We start from the raw sequence: 19362 nt of genomic DNA on the forward strand, positions 1-19362 counted from the left end.
ATCATAATTCGTGGCTCGTTACAGTATTTTTTTTCACAAAAAACACACGTAAATTGAGAATAGTTCTGAATCCGTGAACTGAACGTCCACTTAAATTGGAATATACACGGAACCTCATTAACCATAAAATAAAAAAAATTAAGCCAATGGATATGAGAAGATCAACCTTTGTGACAAGCATCATGTTAACTAGTATTGTTCTTGTTGTCAATCTCTCTTCTTTTTAACACCATTCTTTGTCCCTTATTTCAAGCTCTAAAGGAAGAATTAAGAAGCATACGAGGAGAGAAATACTATAGTGGAAGATTTGGAAAGTGTATGAGTGAAAAAATGTATGAATGCCTGAAGAAGAAAGGACCCATAAATATAAAGCTCTAAACATATATAGCTAGTCTCAAGCAATAAATAAAACCCGGCCATCTTCTCTCTCTCTCTCTCAAATATGTACATTCATTCATATAGTCTAAAATAACATTGGTGCTAATTATTTTTGAAGTTGATAATACTCCTAAAATGTATTCGTTATGTATTGTTAAGTAATAATAATCATTTTTTTTTTTATTTTTAGCAAAGTAAACAAAAAATCATATTTAATTCTTCATTGAAGATTATATCTTTCCTTGTCATAAATGTTTCATTTGTGCATTGAACTTGATATAATTATTTTCTGTGGCTAAAGAATCTTCCATTCAGGGACAGATTCATGAGAAATAATTACCTTAGTTGCTTGATTTTAAAACATGTATTTTTCATTTCAAATAAATAGTATTTTCCTATTTTGATGGAATTGTCATCGTTAAATATGATGGAAAGAATATCCCTTCAAATTTTTTTTTTGTATTTTTTTGCACTATTGGCCTGAACTATGAGCATTGTGTACCTTTTATAATTGATAGTACTCACTAAACTTTGCCTTTTTATACCTCTAGTCTTTGATGTTAATATTGATGAAGGATTTTTGAAGTTTAATAGAGACAATCACATCACTATTTCATAGTAACTGAAATTAGTTTGTAAGGTTTTTTTAGCAGCAATAAAGAAATCTATTTTGCATTGAATACAAATTATTTCTATAAAACTTTCAATTACCGAGCGAGAAGGTGATTAGCTCGGTTAAATTTTAAAAATCTCTAGTCAATTTTAACGGGACCGAAATTGTAGAAAAATGAAAGTACAAAAAGTGAACTGGCCATGAGAAAACAAAAAATCGGGGACCAAGATAATAGTAGGTGTTTGAAGTGATTCTTCCTACTTATATGTGCCTGAGGGTGATTTTGATTATAATTGCACCAAGAATGAAGAAAGCATGCGCTTGAGAAAGGATCGTAAGCAACGTATTGTTGCATGTGGCCAAACAGAAGAATACTAGATAGGAGCAATGATAACAAGGATCTCCTTAAAAGGGTATTTATTAAGAATAAGGGATAAAAATCCGAACACAGTACACTCTAATGGTAAGTTTAGATATTTCCTCTTATATATATATATATATATATATTTATATATGAAGATGAAACACAAGATTGTCAAGCTACAAACATATTTTTACCTCTATGAATACGAAATGGCCTAGTGCCACCTTTCTCATTGCCGTGCCCTTTGTATCAACTATAAAATAACAGCAGGACAGCCACATTCTTCCCCTTTTTCCTACCTATTCATCTGTTGTACTCGTTCTGTTTATTAACAATAAATAAATCATGTAGTTGCAGACTCGCAGCGCTATTTGCAATGACCGTACACCTCTTTCCGAGCAGCTTGGATGGCACGATGCAGCAGCAAGAGCTACCCACTTTTCTCACAAGCTTGAGGATACACATCCAAGCTTTAGGACCCAACTAAAAACAATTGAGTTGCAGAAAGGATTAGATGATCACGAAGTGCCCATTCTGCAGTTCTCATCAAGAGAGATATCAGCTGGATCTCCAATCCACGGGCGGCCCTCTCTCCACCGGAATCTAATCCTCAACTTCCCATTTGCATCAACTCCAACCACCTCTCCCTTGCTAGCATGTGTCTCCATTCCCCAACCCCACCGAGGGGATACCAAACCTTCTCTGATCCTCACCTTGTCCCCCACTTTAAACGGTCTAATCCGTTCCACTTCCCATGCCTTGCAAAGCCATAGCCGCTCCATGAAGCAGAATGCCAACCATAACTCCCCGTCTTCCATGCGGTGCACCACTCCGATGCTCGAATGATTCACTTCTCCCCACTGATGTGTTGGGGTCGAAACAGATGCTTTGACCCTAACCCAATCTCCAATCCGCAGCTCTTGCTCCTCTACCACTTCAACTTCTGAAGGATCCAGCATCCAGGATTTTGAGCCAGCTGGAGTATATATTCTAAGCTTTCCATCAGCATCAATTGCGGATATAGTTCCAACACTAGAGTGGCCGTAGCCCGACCACCCAAATCTTGGTTGCTTTACAGACAATTTAACCCTAACTTTCTGACCAACAATAAGCCTCTCCACCCTTTCGAGATGGCATGTAGGCCCGACGCATCTTTCTTGCTCTCCACAAAACCCCACAAAAGTGGTTCCGTCCCATACATCTCCTTCATAACCTATTCCTTGGACTACACCAACACTACCTGGCCCAATGGACTTCCAGTTACTTGCATTGTTTTTTAATCTCACCCACTCTCCTACTTCAAACATTTGCTCCATCTCAAGATCTGCAGGATCACCTCTCCACAAACCGGGGACACCAAAGAAAGCCACCCTCACTTCCCCGTCAGCATGAACACTGGTTATAATGCCTCTTGAATCAGGCTGAGCCCGTCTCCAGCCCCATCTTGGCTCGACAATTCCAGTCCGAAACCGAACATGTTGCCCGACTTTAAAACACGGAACCTTTTCAATGTCTGTGTAATGAGTAATCGACCTGCCCTTGCGAAAACAGCAAGCCAACTCTAAATAACCAGTGTCTTGTACACTGTGCACAACAGCTAAACTCTCTTTCCCAATACTATTCCAGTCATAACTAGGTCTAGTCCCCAGGCTTGGTTTTGAACGTACCCAGTCACCGACTTCAAAACCAGAAAGCCGCTCTGCATCTCCTGGGGAAACTTTCCACAAGCTTTGTCGACCAGCAACCTTCACCTGCATTAGAAAGATCTAAAGAGTTACTTTCAGGTTTAAAGATTCACCATGGACTAGCATGATTAGATTTGCATGGTGACCAGGAACAGTTGAAGTTCGTAAAAGAACTAGACATTTTGTATCGTGCTCCCTCCCTCTCTCCCTCCCTCATTTTCATATTCATTTTTCCAAAAGGCTCAACCTAGTATTCCTCCATTTCTTTTCCCATTAACCTTTGCACTTCACATTCGTTGCTTACTATTCTTATTCCCAAAATAGAAGGCTTACTTCTATTAATTTGGAAGCCGAAACAATTACTACATTGAAATTCAAAATAATAGTAGAAGACAAGCATGCTTACATTCAAAGCCCCGTCCATGTCAATTCTGATAATTTTTCCGACAGTGGCTGGAGTTTCATTTGACCACCCAAGTCGTGGCTGAGTTACAGATGGCATAATATGAATCTCTTGACCCACCTCAAAAGCAGAGACCTTTTCTACATCTGTAACGGAGCAACGAAAAGGCTTGCTCCTGAAGCAGAAGGCAACCCCCATGTCACCATCATCCTCCAAGCTATGAATGATCCCAAAACTTGTCCTTGTTATGTCCTCCCACCCATATTTTGGGGATGGTACTGAAGCTTTCACTCTGACCCAATCACCAACCTACTCATGGTGGATATATCATATGACAAGATTTGTATGATAGATGATATTACGTATTCACATATGAACAACTTAAGTCTATATATGAGATGAACAGTCAGTTCATACGTCATAGATGTTACCTTAAAGTCTTCCACCTTTTCCATGTCAGAAGGATCCGCTTGCCATGGAATTGGTCGCTTTGGTATTTCAATAATCAGGAGGCCATCACTCTCTATCTCACTTATTCTTCCAACACTATGATGGGTCTCGCCACCCCAGGCATACCTGGGTTCTGCAACAGATCGCTTTACACATACACGGTCGCCAATCTAAAAACACATGCATTAGTGCAAGAAATAAGCCAATAAATAAACGGATAACAGACACACCAATCAACACTTTCTGTCGTACCCTGAAAGGAGTAACAAGTTCAACTTCCTCTGGTTCACAATGCCACGGACTTGGAAGATAGCTCAATTCCAACAGCAGACTGCTATCTGGTCTTATACAATAAACAATACCAATGCTCCCAGGTGTAACAGATCCTAATCCATGCTTCGCTGTTGTAAGAGTGGGCCGAATACGAACCCAGTCCCCAACTTTGTATTCTTCAACTCTCTCCATCTCCGCAGGATCAGCTTTCCATCCTCTTGATGCTCCAGGAAACCCAACACGTAAGATGCCATCATCATCGACACATAAAACAGTTCCAATGCTGTCACGTGACTGACCACGCCAACCAAACCTAACAATAAATTGAGATCAGTTACCAACATTTACAAATTAACGGGAAAAAAAAATATAAAATTTACAGAGAACATAACACAGAAGAGTCAAAGTTTTAGCTTATTTTAATATTGGATAAGAAAGGAAAAGTTAGTTGGGGAACAAATAAAGGTAAAAGTGCAATATGCAAAGCTCCCCCGACTGTAAGGAAGAAAGATACAAACAAAACTAACACAGAACCGGGTAGAAGAACTCTCCACACCAAAAAAAAATTAAGGAAAAGGTAAATATGCCCAAGTTCCTAAGACACCCTGAATCATACATACATATTCAATTCCTCAAGAAAATTAAGAAAAATTGCTATGAACAAACCACGTCTTCCATGAATCACAAATATACATTCAATTTTCAAAGTAACCAAAATGTAAATTCAGCACCACCTTGTAGTACAAAAACAATGTTAGGCTCCCCATTTTTGCAACAATAAATCAAATATATAAAGACAAACAATATTAAAACATGATTTAAAATTTAAAAATGTGTGTATATGCGCATGTCTGTCTTATGAGTGCTAGAACAGAAGGAAAGAAATCGACAGAAGAGCCCGCTCCAAAATGTCTTTCCAGACCTAAATCCAGTGCCATGGTCCCCCCGAAAAGAACCTAAAGCAAGCAAACTGAAACTTAACCATTAAAATGGAGACCATCTTTGCTCCTAAATACCGCACTCCATAGGACATCTTGTTCCAAGCAATATCATCGGACACTTTCCTAACAGGGCCTTGTTTCTATCCTTGATGTTACCCCTCTCCAAACGGCGACAGATTTTGATTCCCAGACCGAGTTTCAGGACGTAAAGGATCTTTTGAGCTTTGTCATCCTTGTACTGCACAAAATCTCATCTCGTTTCCAGCTTCATGGGCACAAAATTGAGCACAAGAAGAGAAAATAAATAAACAGGGACACTAGCTAATCCTGATTTGACTCAACTCAACCAGCATCCTCTCAAAGGATATGCTTTCTCCCACCATACAATCTTAAGGACACTTTTTAATCTTTTATCATATTTAAAGATTTAAAGATCACATATACAACAATAAAAGCTAAATTTACAACAAATGATGAACTGGACTCCCATTGAAAAAAAAAAAAAAAAAAAAAAAAAACTGTACTAATAACAACAGAAACTCTCAAAAGAGCTACATACATATGGTGCTCTATAGGTAAAGGAAAAAAAAAAATACAGCAAGTATTTGCTTCCACAGCTTTGCAGAAAGGGACAAAATGACAACAACAAAGAACAAGAGAAAATCAAGCAGTGAATAGGTAACCAAGAATTTGTAATTATTTACAACTTTGAATGAGAAACTTGAGCAGAAAGAAACCTTGGCTCTTGTACTTCTGGTTTAAGCTGGACATGCTGTCCCCTGTCAAGTGGGATGACTTTTACAACTTCATTTGCCAAAACTCTAGCCTCTCCAGAACAAAATGAGACAATTAGATTGTCCTTGTCTGGGACACTTTGCACAAAGCCCACACTTTTGGATTTTGCGCCTTGCCAACCATACGTGGGAGCTATGATGCTTCTTTTAAACTTAACCCAGTCTCCCACTTCATATCTACACCACAAAGAATATGAAACACGTGTTAGAAGTTCATCTACACCACAAAGAATACGAAAACACAGATTAGAAGTTCATAAGCCCTGCAAAGACAACATCAGCAAAATGACTGACAATCTCTTTTCTTACATTGTCAGAGACAGATGAACTCCTCTATTAACAAGTGCCTCCATCAGATCTTCGGAAATCCATTCCCGAGGAAGAGCCTCCAAAAGGTCACGTAATGTTTTGCCACTGCCACCAAGCATAAGTATAGCAGTCAGTAATAGGACAGAGTACAATAATGTGTCGGCACATGATTACAGCTTTCTTTTAGAGTGCAATTAATCCAAAAGATAAAAAGACATATGTTACAGTAAAGGGTACAAGAAATTCGTTGGCACTTGCCTGTTATTTCTGGCTTCCACTGCAGCATCTGGATTGCCAAGCATAGTAACGAGCCAGTCAAGATTTTCACGAATCATTTTTGCTGTCTCTGCCGCAAAATGAAAAGCATTATCCCCCTCATCGTCCTGGAAAATATCAGAAGAGACATTAGAAAGCCGAAAACAACAAGGCAACGATCTCTGGAACAGTAATAAGACCAAGAATACAGCTGTTCTAATTAGACATGAATAAAGTCCAAAAGGAGTATTAAAAAAAAAATAGCTAGTCGGGAGGGAGTAAAATCACATGCAAATGTTCCTCGAGCAAAAAAAAAAAAAGAATTATGTTTAAGACTTCTTTCTGGAGAAAATGTATAGATGAGTTTCCAAATACACATCAATTCAGTGTGGTCCAAGTGCCAGTTGGGTTTATCTGGGTTCAAGATAAACGTAAAACCATCTGCAATGCAAATGCCAATGCTAATGCTATACTTGCCACTAAAAATTGCAAGGATGGCAAATTTGATGTGCTATTCTATTTTGTGCTCCAATGCATAGTGCTGATTCAAATGCTATATCTACTTTTTGTCAAAATTATTAATCTGTGAAACTTGTAAAAGTAACCTTTCAATAATAAATTAATTTAAAAAGAACAATGTTGATGATTAAATAAAAGAGTATCTCAACCATCAACCATTAGCAATCAAATGCCAAATTTGGCATTTGCTTTACTTGGTGACAAATTTGACACTATGAATAGCATTTGCCAAATTTAGCATAAAAAATAGCCCCACTGGAGAGCAATCTTTTCACTCAAATGCCAAAATTTGGCATTGGCACGTCAATTTGGCATTGCATTGGAGCTTCTCTAAACCACATTTGCTGGTTTCTATATTAATTTTTCATAATTTTTTCCAGGAAAAAAAAATAATGTTACACTAAATATGACACTTCTTTTTTGACTAAAAGAATGCAATACACTCGATTGGAATCTCTTTAAACTACTTCTAGCACTATTTAATTAACTGGATCAACCAAACCACTTGTAAATTGTAACTAGGAAATTATGTTTCTACTTTGCTTGCAAAACAACATTACCACTATATGGGAAAAGATCATATTGATCAAGTACACAAATTTATATAACAGCTTATCCTAGCAGCCAAGAAAGAGATGCCTATGAATCATTACATTATCTCATATCAAAATCGTACTTTACAGTCATCTCTTCGGAGATATCTGATGAGAAGAATGGTTCAAAGTCGACAAATGTATGATGCAACAACGGGTTATAGAAGATTGCAAAAAACCTGAAAATTATAATTTGCCCCATATGACAGAAGCAACCGTACGCATGACTTTGCTCCTCTGGCCAGTGCTACATGAAGAGGAATCGTATTGTGTTCGTTCCGAATGTTCACGTCAACTCCAGCCTCAAGAATAATCTGCGCAACAATTATAATTCATGACATCACAAAACTTGAAACTTGAAAGTTGAATAGGAAAAGAACCAAAAAACTAAATCCAGGGCGCCGCATAAGAAAAGGCCATATCAAGATTCAGTTTACTAAAATAGAGAAACCCTTATACTATTCGTTTAGTTCAAATACTCAATAAAGCTGTCCTGTATACCTTGACCAACTCAACATCATTAGCCATTGCAGCTGTATGCAGTGCAGTCCGCCCATGCTGGGCATCTTGAGCAGTTGGATCTGCACCCGCAGCAAGCAGTATCTGCACCATTTCTCTCCCCTCTACAAACAGCATAAAGAATGAAATCAGAGAATTAAAGCAGGAGTGGGAGCAGAGAGAATAAATAGACAAATCAGAACCAATATTGTAGGAGAAAAGCAACCAGACATGAAGAGCATAGATGGGGTATGGGAGGGAGGCAGGTAAATCAGGGGTGGAAAGAAATTTGAAGCTAAAACAGCAGCTCAATTAGCTTTGAACATACAAAGGTCAAAAATAAACATTTTTTTTCTCCAAAAAAAAAAAAAACAATAATAAGAGCTATCATTACCAATTTCATGATCTTTCTTTACGGCAGCTGCCATACACAGTGCAGTACCAACAGGGCTCACGATATCAATTGCCTCTGCAATTTCTTCTGGAGTTGCAATTTCCACCCACCTTCTTAGAACAGCCACATTCCATGTTGCCACGCACAAGTGCAATGGTCTGGTCCATCACAAACATCAAGAATGATGATAGGTAGAATAATAAGCTAAAAATGAGAAGAAAAAGAGAATTTCTTTCAAGGATAAAAACAAGACTTATGAATAAAAATACTTTCTAAGGAGAAAGTAGGGATCCAGGCTACTTGTGAGCACCTAACCTACCTTGAGAGCTAAATTACTCTAAGGTGAGCTGGGAATTCTACTAATGAACTTCACTAAACTCCCCTTCTTCCATTTAACTTACGGTAAAAAAAAAGGGTAAGAATTTTACTTTTGCAAAGAATTGTGTTCATTTCTCTTTTCTTTAAATGACAACACACTAGTTCTCTTTCCTTCCTATATAACAGCACAAATTCTAATAAGCCATTCTCCTTTATGTCCTCCACAAATTTCAATCCCTACAACTTTAACCTTTCTCCAATCATATTGCAAAATTATCAAAATAGCAAGAGGCACTTTTGAAAACAAAAATGAATCTATTGTCTTGAGTACAAACATTTATACCGTTATGCTTCCCAGAAAAACCCACTATTTGAGTAGCACGTTTATGGCAATAATATGTTAGCCAAAGAAAGTAGAAGAGTTCAAGTTTAGTACTTACGTCAAATTTTTTGAATTTGAGACAGCCATTGATTCACAGCCCCCATTTTCCAATATGACAATAGCACAGTCTGTATATTTCTTGGAAATAGCCCTGTGCAGCACTGTCTCACCTTCATCATCCATCGCATTCGGATCAGCTCCAGCAATTAGTAACTCCTGTTGTTATTCATAATTATAGGAATTGGACGACTTATTTCATGCAGGAAAAGAAAAAAAATAAAAAAGTGACTTTATCTAACTCGAAGACCTACGCGCATGCAATCAGGTTGGCCATGATAGGCACAAACATGAGCAACAGATGGACCAAAGCCATCCCTCAAGCTGGATTTGACATTAGCGCCTCTTTTAATGAGAACACGAATGCATTCTGGGGATCCAGCTGCTAATGCAAAAATCAGAGGAGGATCCCCATCCTTGTCCAGCACATCCACATTCGCTTCTCCATATTCCAAGATAGCCTCAACAAGTTCTGCACTACCACGCCTACAAGCTAAGTGGATAGCAGTTTGGCCATCTGCATTTTGAGCCTCTAATAGAGACGATATAGTTCCATTTCCTGATGCAGCCTTGGTAAGCAGATCTCTGAACAAGGCATAAATGGAATGAGAAAAAAAAAATCCCCAAGATAACACTGTGAATATGTAGCTCAATAAGTTTTGTTCAGATACTACCTAACACCACTCACATCCCCTTCAGACACAAGTCTATGTAGGAGGCTGGTGTAGTCCAGGAAAACTTCCGAGTCAGAAATAGGTGACGGTTCTGTCACATTTGATCCAGAGCATTTTGCAAAGTCACTGTATATAAACAGAAATAAATGACATAAACTTCCCAAACTGGAAAGGAAAAAAAAAAGTGCTCATAGTTAAAATCTAGAACTAAAATATACACGTGTTTGTGTGTTACACACCAGATGTATGTCTCTTGTAGGGGGAAAAAGGAAAAGGCTCAGGAGAAAGGAAAAGGCTCAGGAGAAAGGAAAAAAGAAACAGTTTTATAGGTCGTATCCTTTTCCTCTTTTCCGCTTTCCAACAAGAAATGGAAACAATAATACAGATAGAGAAAAAAAAATAAGATAAGAAGAAAGAGAGATACTCCCTACAAAAAACAGATACAACAGAACACAAGGACTTTAACTAGTGAAAATTTTTATGCCAATAAAAAAATCACAAATACTCTATGACAAGAAGCAACTTAAAATCTTACTTATCAGGGCTTGCAGGAGGGCTACGGGGTATCTCTTGTAAATGACGAAGGAAAGTTGCCAACATTGCATTAAAGGTTGGCCTTCTAGCTGCCTTGAACTGTAGGCACTCACCAATCATTTTCCATAGCTCCCTAGGTATCCCCACACCTACTACGCTTGCATACTGAGGAGGCAACTTTCGAGCCTTAACAACAGTTCGATAAATTTCCTCTGCACTTAAACCAGCCCACCTACAAAAGGAACGTAATGATAAGTGAGAAAGAAGATAAGAACTTTAAAGTAGAGAATACATTGCCACACATACGGGATGGAACCAGTGCACATCTCGACCAATGTACAACCAAAACTCCAGGCATCTGACTCTGCAGAAATGCCGATTGCATCATCCCAAAACAAATTCAATGACTTTTTCACTGGTTCCCAGGCCTCTGGAGCTGCATAGTGGGGACTGAGCATCGTACATTCCATACATGAATGGATCCTGGAGGTATCACACTCTGATCGAGATTTCCGGCATGAAGATTTCTTTAGAATTGAGGCAAGTCCATAATCAGAAACCACTGCACGTCCACTTGAATCCAAAAGAAGATTTGACGGTTTCAGATTCATACAAACAACACCTGCTGCATGAAGTTCAGCTACCCCTCGTGCTATGTCAGCCCCAAATCTACACAATAAGAAGATCTCAATGAATCAAAACATGAGTTACTGAGTTCAGCAATCATAAACATATCAGCTGCCTGAAGTTCAAGTACGCCTCATGTATGCAAGCTGGCTTCAATTAAGCCACAGGTATTTGAAAGTATTTGCAGGATTGATCAACTTTGATATTAAGGTTAGCTCATTATTTTAGCAACTTATAGAGTAATATGCCTCCATTTGACAAAGAATGAGTGGACCTCTAATTTTTATCAGTTCCATATGCATCGTTACTAGCAAGTACTAAAATAAGCTCTCTCACTTTAAACACCATCTTTATTACCAAAAGAATTCTCTCCCACATTGTAATGCCAATAGGAAGCTAATAATGTAAAAGTAAAATAACTTCGGATCAAAATCTATTGGCAGAAACTGCATAAAGTACTGATGATTTTTTTTATAAGAAAATCTATATTAATGTGAATCAAATACAAAGATTAGAGGACAAGGTGTTCTCAAGAAATAGAAAGCACTCCTGTTAATAATAATCATAGTAAAAGAGTAGTCTTTAAACTCCGTCCGCTGATGCCCGTAGGCCATAACGAGGCAGAGTACTTAGCCTTCTCAAACAGATCCTCGACAGTCCACCCCCATCTCTTTATCATAAAAAATTCGAGAATTCCTCTCCATGCACAAAGTCCACATTGAGATCACCATGCCCTTCCATAACACCTTTGCCATTCTATTTTAACCGAAACCAAACATCTCTTGCCATTTTCGGTACTCATACTATCTTGTACAAGAAACTGTGCCACTCGCTACAATAAAAGACAGATACACCAATGTTTTTTTACCATCTAGAGGAGCAACTAAAACGTTACCTTATGTTCGATCAGAGAAACTATCTAAAAGCTAAAGAACTTAAAAACCTGCGTCGCTAATTCTCAAATCCAAAATGTTCCAAGGATCCCTTCAAGCCAATTTTCCAAACCACCAGAAACCACAGAAGAATTCAATCCATTGACCAAGTCAAGTTACCGTTTTCAATCACACGCAATTATCACCATAAACAAAAACCAAAACTAAATTGAAACATATAGAACTTGTAGCCAAGAAAGAAAAGGGGGAAAAAACAGAGAGATAAAAGGAATTAAAAGCAAAATCAACAACAAAACCTTAGAATTTGCTCCAAAGTAAGCCTGCCCTCATTGCGTTGCATTTCAGATTGCACCGACCCATAACACCTGTCCATGACAAGACACAAAGAGCTTTCCAGCCTCGTAAACCCATGAAACGTACACACATTCCTACACCACATCGACGCTCGCCGCAAATTCTCAAGCTGGCCCACCACCCAATCGACATCCGTTCCCTCCGCCACCGCAACCTTCTTCACGGCCACCTGGTGGCGGCACCGCCCCGCCGCCCTGCTAATCACGGCAGACCACATTTCAACCCCGGGCCGCCTCCCTTCCCCTATCCGCCTCACCAATCTCAAGTCCTGATGCGCCCCAACCTCGATTACGGGCCCGCACCCGCCGCCAGAGCTCGACACCGCAGACGCGCGGCTGCAGCGACGCCGCGAGAGGGATTCGGCGTCTCCGTCCTCATCACCATTGGCGTCATCGTCCTCGTCGTCGTCCGTGTAATCGCAGTCGAAATTGGGCGCCGCGGAGGAGTTGGCGGCCGAGGCGGCAGAGCTGGAGTCGATGAGCGCGAGGATGGCGTAGTTCTTGCGCAGGGCGTGGACGGAATTGCCGACGAGGGACACGTGGCGGCACCTGGGGCAGGGAAGGGTGGTGTCGGGGCTGGCGGAGAACATTTTGGAGAGACACTCCTTGCAGAAGCCATGGCCGCACTGGAGCAAGAGAGGAACTCTCTCCTCCTCGTTGTACCGCGTTTGGCAGACCGAACAACACGGCACTTTCATCTTTTTTCTCTTCTTCGCCAATCAATCGGAGAGGCGGAAAACGAAACCGAGAAAATCCGGCGACCGCAGATTGTCGGCAGCTCAGGGGAAGATCTCGGCGAAGTAGATAGGACGAAGAGGCAGATCCATGAACGAATTAGGGGAAGAATGGAAGATAGAGAGAGAGAGAGAGAGAGAGACCAAAAGGAAAATGGAAAAAGGAGAAAACAACGAATAAAAAATAGGAAAAGAAAAAATGATTTTTCAAAGAATGATCAAAATTATTCAGCTAATAAGCTATAACGACTAATGAGGAGGAAGAAAATCTAGAAAGAGAGAATAAAAAAAGATTAAAAAAAGGTGGGGGAGTTTTAGGAAGGAAAGGCTTTTTTGCCGAGAGACTTATAATTGTCATTTTTGTGTTTTACTAAGGACAGAATGGGTAGTTCCTGTGCTTTCTGACTTATTCTTTCTTTTCATTTCTTTTTATATTTAAATTTTCTTATTATCTTTTCAAGTCTTGCTATCTTAATGCCGTGCTTGAAATTATTTTTGTTTTTTATATTTTTTTTAAAAAAAAGAAACGATTTTAAAATAACGTTTAATATAATTAAAAATAAAAAATAAAAATAAAAATAATTTTTTAATTTAGTGTAAAATAAAAAATAAATAAATAATAATTTTTAGTCGTTTTTTATTTTTTATTTTTATTTTCTCCTTTCTCGAGCAGAGAGAGAGACATTAATGAGTTTTTTATACTAAAAATAATCTCTTAATAAAACTACCAAACGCATTTTTAAAAATGATTTCTGTCTGAGATTAAAAACGTTTTCATTTCTATTTTCATACAAAAAACAAAACACACCCTAAGTTCCCCTTTGTTTTATAGACGCAGTTCAGTTCAACTCAGTTCAAACAATGAGCACAGTTTCAATTTGTGTTTTGTAAGTATACAATCTAAGTTATATTCTCTATTTAAACTGAGTTATCATTTTTAATAATAAAAAGGTGTCTAGTCTATTTGTTTTCACACATACTAAACTCAAATTCGAATTTTATTTTATGTTCAGATTAAAATCTTAACTGCACATCCAAACACCGATTCGAACTACAATTTAAACCACACAGTTTAAATTTTTATGTTCAAACAAAAAAGTTTAAATTAACAAAATTCAAACTAAAGAATCAAAGGAGAGCTCAAGTCCTGCAGTCCTATGGTACGGTAAGTGTAATATTTTTCATAAGGATTTGTAACTTTTTTGTATCGCATGTTAATACTAAAAATTTTTTAATGTAATATGGTGAGGATTGCATTTTTTTTAAGGGAGGACTGCCTTTCATAGAGTGTTAAATTTAAACAAAATGAGTATCATAAGATCATATAAATAATGTGACATTGATGAACAAAAAATGTTACATATGTCGACTCGTATAGTCACCGGATTGAAGATATGTCCTACAAATATATAGGCTATGAGATAAAATCATTTTAGTATCTATAATTAAATAACCAAAAACTAGTACTAAAAGATTTTAGTACTATAAAAATCATATAGGCTATGAGATAATTAATAAACTTAGAAAAATCTTGAAGATGTTCTAAAACCTACAAGATATTACAGTAAAAAGCTCTTAGAAACAGTCACATTTAATTTTTTCATTACAGCAAAAGGTTTTCACATAAAATTACATTTCAACTCGAATTAAAAATTCGAATCAACAAATTAAACGGACCCGTAGTAATGGCGAAGGTTGCATGGTGCGGAGAAGTCTATTGTACATGTGGTGTTCTATGGGAAAGTCTTTTTCTCTTAAAATTTGAAATAATATTGTAACACATCTAAAATTAACGAGAACCCATAGTTGAAAATTGTTGCTGTGGTTTAGGTATTTTTAGTTTATGATTGGAAGTTGTTAGTATACATGTGATTTAGATTGATTGACCAAAAGTTTCAATGGAAGAACTACAAACCTGAATTTACAATTAGGATTTTTCTTTTATTTGGTAATATTCTCAAGTGAAAAAGAAAACTTTGCAAGAAAAGTATTGGTATATTGCTTTTTTTATTTAATTGAACACCTATTTCACTACAAGATAGTCAAAGTCTGATTATTTGAAAGAATAATTCTAAAAAGTGGTCTGAAATGGCTTTTGAAGTTTCATGCAAAAAAATAAAATAAAATCCCCTAAAACCCATTTTTGAAGTTCAAATTCCAAAACATAATGCCTCGTTCACTTTGCGGATTCGAGTTTTCAATTCGAGCTGAGATGTGACATTTTCTGAGAGCTTTTCACTGTAGTAGAAAAAGTTAGATGTGACATTTTCTGAGAGTTTTTTACTGTAAAAACCTAAAACTGAAAACTCAAATCGGTGAAATGAACGAAAAACTTCCTTTTTTTTCTAACCGTCGAGCACGTGTTTGTTTCACACCATCATTTACGTACAAAGAAAATGGACGATGGTATAATAAGAAAAAAGAGAGCGAGAGAGAAAATGATGAAGTTAGAAGAAGAAAGAAGAGAGAGAAAGAGAGAGAAATTTTCATATAATGGCACCGAGAAGAAGAAGAAAGATGGATAGAGAATTACAAACTTGGGTAGTGTGTGCACTGAGGTGTTTATTAGGCCTTGTTAATTTCACTGATTCGAGTTTTGTTATAATAAAAAGTTTTTTGAAATAGTCATATTTAACTTTTTTACTGCAGTAAAAAGCTCTAACATAAAATCACATTTCAACTTGAATCAACGAATTAAACGGATCCTTAATTTATTGGGTCCTGCGATGTATAGTGTATGATAAAAATTAAAACCATCTAGCACCCCATGGCCGGGGTTCCATAAATAACTCACTTTCGTTTCCACTACATTGCGGTATATTGCACGTTAATATCATATAACTGATGCATCATATCCAATACAAACGTGGTCAAACAATTTTTGAAAATAGTAGAAAATATGCCAATATGAAAAGCTTAAAGAAGTATATAGGCAAACTTTTAGTTATAGAAATTAATAGGCCATAACTTATCAAGTTATAATACATAACCAGATAAGTTATAGACAAACTTGTCAAGTTATGATTCATAGTCAGACAAGTTATGTACAAAAACCATGATTTATGGATAATAACTTGTCAAGTTATGGTTCATAACCAGACAAGTTATGGACAAAAATAGTAATTTGGCCTATTTATTAACTTATGTAAACTATTGACCTATTAATTTTAATTCATCCCAAGCTTAACCTATTTCCCCCTTTCTCCCAACAATTTTTTTACATGTCCTATGGGTACACTCAAAAAGGCCAGAGCACCAGAGAAGGACCCTAGGATTTAAAAACAAAAATATGTGACCAAATCATTCAGGAAATAAAACACAATATAAGTTATCCACATAAAGAAAATTATGAAAAATAATTAAATTTCCCTAAAAAAAATTGAGATATTTAAGTAATATGTTATGATTTTTAAAGTTAGATTGACTTTTATCATGGATACTAAAACTATTACGAAATGTAACACAATAATATCATTTAAGTTTTATGTACGAAATGTAACACAATAATATCATTTAAGTTTTATGTGCTGAGCAAAATTATATATATACTTTTATGTATTTCATTCAGTATCTTTAAATTTTGTTAGAGTTTTATGATTTTTTATGTATATATTTATGATTTTTAAATATCTTTAATTGTAGTATTCTTTATAATAGTTTATATTTACTGGAATATGTCAATCTAAGCGTCCGTTTGGTTTATGGATTAAAACTATGAGATTAGAATTATTTTTGATTTACGTGTATTTTTTGTAAGAAAAAAATACTGTAGCGAATAATGAACCATAATTCGAATCAGAAAACGAATTCTCCAACCAAACGGGCTCTAAGTCTGGTGCTTTTGTGAAGTGTCCAAACAAATCTCTCAACTCATTTTTTGCTTGCTGTTGCCCATTTATTCGGCCTGCCAATCACGTGCTCATCCCAGGCCCACTTATTAGCCCCATCCATTAATCTTGCTATTAGGCTCGTTGGTTTTTAGGCCTGGGCCTCCCATTTAATTTCCCCTTTATTAACGAGGAAAAGAGAAAATTCTGGATTTTTATCTTTTATTTTTTATTAATATCTTTTTGTTAATAGAGTTATTTAACTAAAAAGAGTATTAATTAAGAGAAATGAGTAAAAATTAAGATCTATTCACTTTTAAAGGGAATTTGTTAAGATTTCTCTCGGTGGGATGGGGAGAAAATTATAAAATTGTACGAGTCTTGATTTGTACTTCTTATTCTTTATTAATACTCTTTTTATTAGTATAAGTATTTAACTAAAAAGGTTATTAATAAAAAATAAGGAGTAAAATCTTGACCTATGTAGTTTTAAAGGGTATTTATTTCATTTCCCTAAAAGTTAAATACTGACAATGTTAGAGTAGCATGACATGTTACCACAAGTAACTCGACATGGTAACTCTAGTACCAAAGTAGCTTTGTAGTTTTTTGTTGGTAACCTAATCGGCTACCACTACAACCGAAGTAGTTGGTAGGTCATGATTATTAGACAAAGCACATTTGATAATACAAAACCACAGACCATGAACTAAAAGTTTATTGAAGTATATATACAAACAAAAATATTTAACTGTAATATTGAATTGCAATTTCTTGCCTAAGTATGTTAATTGACATTTTAAATGTAATTCTAAATTTCTAAACTAAAAAAAAAATATAATTTTAGAGTCTGGAGAATATGGCTTAGGTTTATATTTCGATTTCAAGTTGAAACAACGAGTCATATAGACTCTTAATTAAGACAACTAACGTTATTTTCATTTATATAGTATAATTTTACATGTATTTTGAATATAGTACGTATTTTTAGTTTATTATCTATATAGTGAACAACTTAATTTGATTAGGAAAAAGCAATCTTATATATATATATATATATATATACACACACACAAACATATATAAGGTGAGGTGTCTGATTCAACGAAAAGGTAAAAGAAGAACCTTATTTCATTGCTTTATTTGAAGGGTTATTTTTTCTACTACACTTATTATTATTATTATTATTTTTATTAAAAAAACGAGTATTTATTGGGTAACTGATAATTTGATCATTTTCTCTCGCTTCTCTATGACAACAAATTATTTTAGTAATTATAGTAATTATAAGATGTTACGTGTACGCGATAATTATGATTGTCGGTTAATGAGTTATTGTATTAATTAAGGTGGCATTGATACAACAAATTATCAAACTAGTGAAATTTGTGAAACATCTTTATATTTTAAGGCCATAAAAATTACATTTTTCAATGTTTTAAGTGAAGAAAGTTCATCTCAAAAGCCATAAGTAATTAATACACATAATTTTTTTCCTTAACCTTTACAGATCATACATGATTAAAAACGGGTTAGAATATAAATTGCAATCTATTATCCATTAAATAGACAAAAAAAAAAAATTTAAGAGAACCCTCCAAAGGAATAGATATGAGATCAATTTGTGTGTCAATCGTCATCTTAACTGTAGTTTCTCTTGTTGCTACACTTATCAATCCCCTTTGCATGCCGTCTTTAAGTCTCGTTCATTTTACCGATTTGAGTTTTCAGTTTTAAGTTTATACAGTTAAAAGTTCTCAGAAAATATCACATTTAACTTTTTTTGTTATAATTAAAAACTCTTAAAAAATATCACATCTCAACTCAAATTAAAAATTTAAATTTACAAAATGAACGACGTATGCATTTTATTAATATCATGATCCGTCATCTCTTATTCCATGGTCCAAAGATGACGTGCCCATTTCACGGCCTCCACCTTCCAAAAGGAAACTCTGCAAAAAATGGGCTGAGAAAATTTGTAAAGAAACTCTAGAAAGCTATAAAAACCATAACAATTATGCCCAAATTTGTGGGAGTTGTGTAGTTCTCAAACTTCGTGAATGCGTGAAGAGAGAAGAACCCCCTAGCTACCATCAAAGCTCCAAATTTGGTCAATAAATTAATGTAAACACCTTATTTTGTAATTTGCTTCTTTTCTACTCCTCGTTCATTTCGCGGATTCGAGTTTTCAATTCGAGTTGAGATGTGACATTTTCTGAGAGCTTTTTACTGTAGCTGAAAAAGTTAGATGTGACATTTTCTGAGAGCTTTTTACTATAGAAACATAAAACTGAAAACTCGAATCGGTGAAATGAACGATGACATATGTCCCTTTTTATGTCAGTTGACATGTATATTAACATAATATATTATTATTTAAACATAAAATGATATAATAGAGTTAAAATGTCAAATAATAAATGTAAAAAGTAACAAAAAGAGTGACAGAATCCTAATCATTATTATTGTCGTCAGTATTCGTTATTTTTTA

At 35.9% G+C, this 19362-nt stretch overlaps 1 protein-coding gene across 1 annotated transcript; it reads right to left on the minus strand.

Moving 5' to 3' along the window:
• Positions 1-1388: 1388 nt before the first annotated feature.
• On the minus strand, positions 1389-13211 carry LOC21406729 (E3 ubiquitin-protein ligase KEG). Its single transcript, XM_024165382.1, has 16 exons — positions 12251-13211; positions 10741-11103; positions 10436-10666; positions 9901-10026; positions 9481-9811; positions 9228-9385; positions 8470-8627; positions 8079-8200; positions 7757-7891; positions 6469-6593; positions 6211-6315; positions 5845-6078; positions 4146-4479; positions 3875-4063; positions 3447-3752; positions 1389-3106 (listed from the first exon to the last, which is right to left on the minus strand). The coding sequence occupies exons 1-16, from the start codon at positions 13003-13005 to the stop codon at positions 1874-1876; spliced, it is 4905 nt and encodes a 1634-aa protein (XP_024021150.1). The 5' UTR covers positions 13006-13211; the 3' UTR covers positions 1389-1873.
• Between the last annotated feature and the right edge of the window lie 6151 nt (positions 13212-19362).

Source organism: Morus notabilis, unplaced genomic scaffold (genome assembly GCF_000414095.1).
Source record: "Morus notabilis unplaced genomic scaffold, ASM41409v2 Scaffold179, whole genome shotgun sequence".
NCBI lineage: Eukaryota > Viridiplantae > Streptophyta > Magnoliopsida > Rosales > Moraceae > Morus > Morus notabilis.